Source organism: Dysidea avara, chromosome 2 (assembly GCF_963678975.1).
Source record: "Dysidea avara chromosome 2, odDysAvar1.4, whole genome shotgun sequence".
Lineage (NCBI taxonomy): Eukaryota > Metazoa > Porifera > Demospongiae > Dictyoceratida > Dysideidae > Dysidea > Dysidea avara.
This window is the reverse complement of record NC_089273.1, coordinates 41287258-41295976: the sequence shown is the minus strand read 5'-3', so window position 1 is coordinate 41295976 and position 8719 is coordinate 41287258. Positions and strand designations below refer to the sequence as shown.

Genomic DNA, 8719 nt, shown 5'->3' with positions numbered 1-8719 from the left:
CTTGAGGTGCGGTAGTTGGTCCGGCCGGACCACTTGCGGCGGGGGACCACCTGCAGCGTGACAGTACACAGTTATTTGTGGCAGTTTTTCATTACTGTGCGACTCGATTAGAACGACATAGCTATGAAACGGTCATTGGATCAAGTTACTGCAGCCTCACAGGACACTTCGCCGTCAAAAAGCCAGAGCAAGCTAGTTAAGTTGCCAGGTGATACGTGTAGTTACTGTATGAAACGCTGCACATCTAAAGGTAAATCAAGTGATGCTATTCAATGTGAAATTTGTTATAGATGGGTACACGGTAGTTGTGAGGGAATACCTAAAGAAAAATACAACCTATTTAACCAAGTAGTAGGAGAAATCCCTAATCTAGTATATTGTTGTAAGTACAATCAATGCTACTTGCGTCTAAATCAATTCACCTCTTTTGCCAACCATGACTCTTCTGTTAATATCTCTCAGGACCTGAAGGTGATTGGTGAGCAGTATGGAGTTTTAAAGACTACAGTGTCAAAACGTGGGTCCCAAATTGAATAACTAAGCCAGAACAACCTGTCTCTCGTAAAGAAGTTTATCGATTTGCTCTCTAGCCAAAAGCAACCTCAGGCAACAGGAAACGTTTGCAGCTCACAAGAACTATTTACAGCAACTATTGCAGAAGAATTAGCTGAACGAGAAAGAAAGAAAAACAACAATCATTTACAACTTTCCAGAAGACACAGCAGAAAGAGATAAGCTCCTAAAAATGTGCAAAGATTCTGCTGATTTGGATATTAAAATCCATAAGTTATTCCATCTTGGCCGTAAAACTGATAATAAAGCTAGACCCCTGCTTGTTGCATTGGAGTCTGAAGTTGAAAAGTTAGAACTTCTGTCTAGAGCCCTCAAACTCAGATTTCATGAAGAGTATAAAAACATATTTATTGCACAAGACATGACAAAACTCCAGTGATTGAAACACAAGAAGCTAGTAGAGGAACTTAAGAAAAGAAAACAACAAGGTGAAGTAAACCTAATCATTAAAAATAGCACAATTATAAAAAGACAGCCTAGATGACAGCTGGAAATTTTATCTGAACCAATCCCACCAATAAAACAGCCCAGTATGATTGATCTTGCTGATCAGTGTACCTAATATAGAAAGTGTTAAAGTTCAATTAGATTTACCCTTGTCTCCCATTGATTCTTATCTAACAACTGACAGTAATCATGATCTCACTACACCAATTGTATGTAACCTCAGAAATGTCTCATCCACTCTTAATACAAGCAATAATAATGATAACATTGCATTAACACTTGCTGTTATAAGCTGCCAAAGTATTCATGCAAAAAACCCACTCTTTGATAACTTTGTTTCTGTCTACAAACCTGATATTATTGCAGGAACAGAATCTTGGTTGAGGTCGAACTTACAGAACAGTGAAATATTTTGTGATGATTACCAAGTATTTAGATGTGATAAAAGTGATGGTTTTGGAGGTGTCTTTCTAGCCTGCAATAAAATTTACTCATGGAAAGAAATTGATACTAGTAACTACCCTTGTGAACTCATAGCTTCTGAACTGGAATTATCTCGAAGTGAGTCTTTAATAGTAGTATCAGTGTATAGAGCACCTAATACAGACTTAAGATACCTAGAATTAATGTGTCACAGCTTAAATGACTTAGCTGATAAAAATCCTAATGCTGTGATATGGTTTGCTGGAGATGTGAATCTTCCAAACATCAACTGGTCAAATTGTTCAATCTCGGGAAACAACTATCCTTCTTCTTACTGTAATATCATCCTTGACACGTTTTGTGATGCTGGTTTGACTCAGTTGGTTGATTTCCCTACAAGAAATAAGAACACCCTTGACATTGTTGCCACTAACCGACCAAATTTAGTTAACAAATGTATACCTCTGCCAGGAATAAGTGACCATGACATAGTTTACATTGAATCATCTGTGAAGGCTGTTTATATGCCTCCAGCTAAAAGGAAACAATTGTTGTGGTCAAAAGTCAACATCAATGATCTCAAAGATTTGATTAATAACTTTACTAGGACATTTCTAAGCAAATATTCACCAGGTTCATCAATAGAACAGATGTGGGAAGTGTTTAAAGCTATTTGTTTGGAATGTGTTAACTTAATACCATCCAGGTTAAGTACTAATAGATATAACAAGCCCTGGATAACTGCAAACACCAAACAATATATTAGAAAGAAGAAGCGTTTGTATAACCGTGGTCACATGTCTCGCTCTACCAAAGACTGGAATGCTTACCATACAGCTAAACGGGCAGCCCAATGTGAATGTCAAAAAGCACATAATAATTATTTTAAAAACTTGATAAATCCACAATCAAATCGTCCGAATAAAAAACTATTTTCATATATTAAAAGTTAGCGAAAAGACTGTAATTGAATTCTTACCTTGGAGGTAAACGGTGAAGTTGCTACTAATAATTTGGCAAAGGCTGAAGAGTTAAACAAGTATTTTAGTTCAGTCTTTACCAGAGAAGACAGCAATTGCCCACCTATTGCTGATGCCAATAATTAAGAAGCCTGAGCATTTCTGTTGAAGGAGTTGAGAAACTCCTTTCTAACATAGAACCGCACAAATCTAGTGGACCAGACCAGATCCCTGGTAGACTCTTAAAGCTAATGTCAAGTGAAATTGCCCCATCACTTACTCTAATTTACCAAGCTTCCCTTGAACAGAGTGTCCTTCCACAAGACTGGAAAAATGCTCTTGTGGTGCCAATCTATAAGAAGGGAAGTCGTGTGCACCCCTCTAACTACAGACTAATTTCCTTAACATGTATTGTTTGTAAGATACTCGAACATATAATTTCCACCAGTATTTATCAACATCTACAAGAAAATCATATTATATGCAGACAGCAACATGGCTTCTGTAAGTGGTGCTCATGCGAAACCCAACTGATATCAACTGTACACGACTTTGCGACTACTTTGAATAATGGTGGAGAGGTACATGCAATTCTGCTGGACTTGTCAAAGGCTTTCGACACCGTTCCTCAAAATAAGTTATCTCATAAACTGTCCTCATATGGTATATGTGGCCAATTGTTAAATTGGATCAATGCCTTTTTATCTGATAGAAAGCAGCAAGTTGTACTAAATGGAGAAACCAGTCAACCACAATCAGTAATATCAGGAGTCCCACAGGGTTCTGCCCTGGGACCGCTACTCTTTTTGTGTTACATTAATGATATCCCAACAGTAGTTAAATCTAACATCAAGTTATATGCTGATGATGCTTTATTATACAGAAATATTAATTCAGAGGAAGACATTACTATTTTACAACAAGATCTAAATTCATTATCTCAGTGGGCCAAGAAATGGCAAATGAACTTCAATCCATGTAAATGCGAGTGTTTAAGAATATCAAACAAGTCTAACTTGCCTAACCTTACATATCACATAGACTATACTAATAGAGAGTTTTCATCACGTGATTGAAATTACGAAGCCACCATTTTGTTGCACAGGTAGCAATGGTGTTATGCGCGATAGTCGACTGTTCAAGTCGTTCTGACAATGGCAGCGGAATATCTTTCTACGGTATTCCTACTGTGACTGATCGATACGGAGAAGCAGAACTTGAACTACGGAAAAAGAGGAGAGACGGATATTTGGCTGCTATTTCCAGGGCAGATTTAGACCTAACTGCACTACACAATTACAAGATTTGTGAAAAGCACTTCCATTCTGGCAAGCCGGCTTATCTCTATAATACAACGGATCCTGACTGGTTACCCACCTTGCACCTTGGCCACAAGGAACATGGGAGTGCTGATACAGCGGATGTCACAGCTTCAGTGGATAGATGGAGAAGAGCTCAAGAAAGAGAGAAGTGGAAGAGGATAGAAGAATTGTTGCCCACTTTAGTAGCAGAGGAAGTCCAGGTAATTGTTGCAGAAGAGATTAGACTAGTTGCCACAGAGCAAATAGAAATTGCAAGACAGTACTTTAGACCAGTGGACAGTTGTGAGTGCTCAAGCAAGATTGAAAGTCTGCAGAAGGAACTTGCTAAGAGTAAAGAGCATGCTACATCTCTAACAATGGAACTTAAAAAACTCACTTTTAATGAAGAATGCTTAGTAGATGACGATTTTGCAAAGACTCACACTGGTTTGCCTAATGCCAAAACTGTAAAAGCTGTTTTTGAGCATGTGCTCAAGACTCTGCCATCAGATGGTGTAACCAAGTTATCACCATTTCAAGAGTTCATGTGTGTGTTGCTCAAGTTAAGAATGAATAGTTCAGTGGAATATCTGGCATATCGTTTTGGAGTCTCACCGTCGACAGTATCTAGAATATTCTTAAAGTGGTTGAAGCAGATGGATTTACGACTAAGCAATTTGATATTGTGGCCAGACCGTGAAGCTCTTGGTAAAACAATGCCAGCCTGCTTTCAAGCCTCTTTTGGGAAGAAAGTTGCTTTCATTATCGATTGCTTTGAGATTTTCATAGATCGACCATCCAACTTGCAAGCTCGAGCTAGCACCTGGTCCAACTATAAGCATAATAACACTGTAAAGGTGCTTATTGGCATTACACCCCAAGGAGTAGTGTCGTTTGTGTCAAAATGTTGGGGAGGCCGAGTAAGCGATAAATACCTAACAGACCATTGTGGTCTTTTAGGCAAGTTGCTACCTGGAGATGTTGTTTTGGCTGACAGGGGATTTGACATTGCCGAATCTGTTGGTTTAATGCAAGCTAGTTTGCATATTCCAGCGTTTACTAGGGGTAAACAACAGCTTTCAGCCATAGAAATCGAAGACACAAGGCAAATTGCAAATGTTCGTATTCATGTTGAACGGGTGATTGGCTGTGTCAGGCAGAAATACTCTATTTTGCGGAGCACTGTACCAATTAATTTTGTAACGAAAAGGGCAAATGAAGAAGTGCCTATTCTAGACCATATTGTCCGTGTCTGTTGTGCCTTGAACAACCTATGTGATTCCGTTGTTCCGTTCGAATAGCACACTTTGTTAACTACTACATAGTGAACATTTTCATCCATGTACATACACTGTTAACATTTTTATTCATGTACTATATACATAGTGAAAACATTTTTATTCATGTACATACACTGTGAACATTTTATTACATGTATACTAATAATCACTTCTTTGATTTTCTTTTCCCTTTTGATTTGCTGAATCTGGGTAATATTCTGCAATCTGGGCAGTACCATTTTCCCTTTGGCACAGAATCTGCCTTAATTTTTAAGCACTTTAAATGGAACCATTCAATGGTACAATCTAGATTGTCACACCCTATCATCTCGCCAATTTCTGGGCCATTGCAGTAACAAAACGTTTGACTAGGTGGTGGCCTGGTTTCGTCTGATACACTGCTGCTATACTGAGAATTGTCTACATGTCCCTGAGATGAACTGTGGCCATGAGTTTCCAAAGTACTGCTATCAATTGTAATCTCATTGGGTGTAGTGAGGGGTCGTGTGTACCAACTACCCAATAATTCAGGAAGCAAGCAAGTCCTGAAAAAAGCTTCTGCTCTTGGTACACATTCATTCTTCCAAAACGCATTGTTTCTGGAGATTCTTTCAATGTGAATTGTAGACTCCTCATTCCCAGAGAAGGTACACACACAGAAATCACAATAATCAACATCACAAACAAATATCTGTGTCTGCACCTGATAATAGTAGGCATGGTCATGATCTAGGCTGATTTGTCCATTCACTTCAATAAGACAAAAATTCTTATCCTTTGCAACAGCAGCTGATATGGACTCATCACGATGACAATAAGGGCATTTAATTTCAAGCACACCTTTGGGACAGCAATCACAATAGATGATGCCATCTGGAGATGCCCCAATGTAAGGCCATTGTGGATTAATGAACAACCCGCATTCAGCTACATGTAAGTTTGTATGCTTGGATTTAACTGTTTTTTCGTACCTTTCCCTGGCTTGCTTTTCATGTCTACAACCCCAGCTTGTCTGCTTGGATGTAAAGCTGAAAGCATCAGGATAACAAATAGTTTTTACCAAGCTCTGAGCCGGGTTGGTTACATCAGTGTGACAGACTGCCTTCATCCGAGATGCAGTAACTCTTCCAGCCCTGTACTTAAACCATAGTGGTGTTTTACTTTGCTTCCTTGTTTCCTTCTCCACAGCCTGTGACATGTCATCAGTTATTTCTATAGAAACTTTTTCACAGGCATTCAACAAATCAGGGTAATTTAGTTTGCAGCTATCTGAAGTACGGAGTGATGGTAGTGGTTTGGGGAAATTTGAAAGTGATGCTTTTGGAATATATCTATCTGAATGTGGTGGAACTAATGATAGAATTGCTGGCTTTGTATCACACAAGCTCAGATTGTTAAAAAATTGCTCCATTTCTGTGTCTGTTGGTAATGTACCACTTTTGGAAACTGGTCTATCTGAGTTGGTTTCACTGCCCTCTAACGTTTCATCCAATTTTCTCTTCTTTCCTCGTGCCGATGTGAAGTCAATATCTCTGATCTCCAAGTACTCAACTGCTGTTGATGCTGAAGGTATTATCCAACCACACTGCTGTTGTGTGCAAGTTTGTACTTCTTCCATTCGGTACAGAGCCTCCAAATAAAACAATAATGCTGCAACATGTGTGCACACTTCTCCTAGCCCTGCCATGCAGTTACAATGTGCACAGGAGATTTCACCAGTGGTTTCAATGATAACCCAACACTTCAATGGAGTCTCTCTCAGCCGTTGTGAATGACGGACCTACACGTTAGAACAAACAAGAGTTTAAACATTTTTATTCAACACAATGCAGTGTAATAATAGTACAAGAAATGCATGTAGATGTTGCTGGCAAAAAGAGCCAGAAGTTGTACGAAATAGCTACTCACTCGACCAGTAGTGAGATACTTGTCAGCAACTTTACGAGTCTTAATCTCCTTCACCCATCCACAAACAAACTGGTTATATGCCTCTAGGCCTTTACGGGCTTTAAACTGCTTAGCTGTGACGAAACTAGTCTGTAGTACTAGGTAGGACACCAAATCACACGCATCTACGGGAGGTGTCACATCCACTTCTTCCCCAAACAGGCCGTCAGATAGAGGATCTGTTCCATTAATAACCGAGATTTTGGCAAGGTACCTGTCTTTGGCATCAGGTGGCAGGTTTTCGGCGTATAACGATAAACGCTGCATGAGTCCTGTTCCATACGCAACACATGTGCAGACAAATGGCGGATTTGAAAAATTACGTAATTTAGATCACGCGATGAAAACACTCTATATCCAACAAGTTGAAAATGCCAAATACCTCGGAGTCACCATAGACCAAAAACTGAACTGGCATGAACACATCAACAATGTTGTCAAGAAGGGAAATTCTGTGCTTGGTTTTTTGCGATGAAACTTAACAAACTGTCCCATTGCTGTAAAATCATCATGCTATAAAACTTATTTACGACCAGTTCTAGAGTATGCATCAGTGGTATGGTCACCACATTACCAGTAGGGACCCGCCGATTATGCTGGCATAATAATAAGCATAATAGGTGCCTGAAAGCATTGAGCATAATGCTAGCATAATAAGCAGAAAACTTGTGCAATACTGAAATTCTTACTTATCAAAATACATATCCCACAAAAAATCGATATACTCTAATAGAACAGTCAGTAACTGTAATAAAATTATCAGGTAGCTGACTGTTCTATTAGAGTATATCGATCTTTTCTGTGACATGCATTTTGACAAGCAAGGATTTACAGTGTGTGCTTCAACCACTTACTGTTTTCCCATAAAGTGCAAAGTTATTAGAAAAACATGGGAACTGAGGTAAAAATATTGAGCATAATTTGAGCATAATAGGTAAATATTGAGCATTAATTTAAGCATAATAGGTGAATTTTTGAGCAGTGCAGCATAGCATAATAGGTAAAATAATGAGCACAATCGGCGGGTCCCTATAATTACCAGACAGACATTGACAGACTAGAGATGATGCAAAGACGATCAACAAGATTTGTTTTAAATAAGAAAGACAGATACGCTAGTGTGACTAAAATGATGGAATCTTTGTGATGGCCTAGTTTGCAAAGCAGAAGAACAAATGCAAAACTGATAAATGTTTTATAAAATAATTAACGATATTGTTGATGTTGACATTGATGACAATATATTAGTACCAATAACATGTCACTATACACGTGGTCACCTCATGCAGCCATACACAAGAGTGGACACATACAAATATTCATATATGCCATCATTGGTTACACTTTGGAATACCTTGCCAGGAGATGTCATCAATCAAAACTCAGTAGAAAATTTTCAAGCCAACTTGCGCGCACACACACACACACTTATAATTAACTGACAACAAATAATGTTAATATGCATTCACACACAATCATAATTGTGATTCAGATATGTACGATTATACTCCACTTATGGAGGTATGTACATTAAATCTATATTAACTACAGGGTAGCTAAAAACAAATACATGCAGTAAAAACAAACAATACAAGTGGTATTACAACATGAAAACACCTCTGTTAATAATCCGCCTGAATGCATGTGCTGGCAGCTGGCATTAGTATTAGTATTTGTGTTACAGGTAAAGAAGGCTCCAGGAGCCGGTAAAGCCTGAAAACGAATTTAACAAATTTGCAACTACATAGCAAAAACTTATATACAACTACAACTGATTGATTGATTGATT

General features: G+C 38.5%; 2 protein-coding genes across 2 annotated transcripts; one reads left to right on the top strand and one right to left on the bottom strand.

The window, feature by feature from the left end:
* Positions 1-3497: 3497 nt before the first annotated feature.
* Positions 3498-5179, top strand: LOC136247350 (uncharacterized). The gene has a single exon (XM_066038967.1). It carries the CDS (start codon positions 3514-3516, stop codon positions 5002-5004), a length of 1491 nt encoding a protein of 496 aa, XP_065895039.1. The 5' UTR covers positions 3498-3513; the 3' UTR covers positions 5005-5179.
* LOC136247348 (uncharacterized) lies at positions 4483-7274 on the bottom strand. Its single transcript, XM_066038966.1, has 2 exons — positions 6892-7274; positions 4483-6763 (listed from the first exon to the last, which is right to left on the bottom strand). Exons 1-2 carry the CDS (start codon positions 7195-7197, stop codon positions 5150-5152), a joined length of 1920 nt encoding a protein of 639 aa, XP_065895038.1. The 5' UTR covers positions 7198-7274; the 3' UTR covers positions 4483-5149.
* Between the last annotated feature and the right edge of the window lie 1445 nt (positions 7275-8719).

Excerpts from the sequence above, each read along its gene's own strand:
- LOC136247350 (XM_066038967.1), top strand. The coding sequence starts at position 3,514 with ATGGTGTTATGCGCGATAGTCGACTGTTCAAGTCGTTCTGACAATGGC.
- LOC136247348 (XM_066038966.1), bottom strand. The coding sequence starts at position 7,197 with ATGCAGCGTTTATCGTTATACGCCGAAAACCTGCCACCTGATGCCAAA. Across the intron at positions 6,764-6,891 it reads AGTATCTCACTACTGGTCGA|GTCCGTCATTCACAACGGCT; the intron begins GTGAGTAGCTAT and ends TCTAACGTGTAG.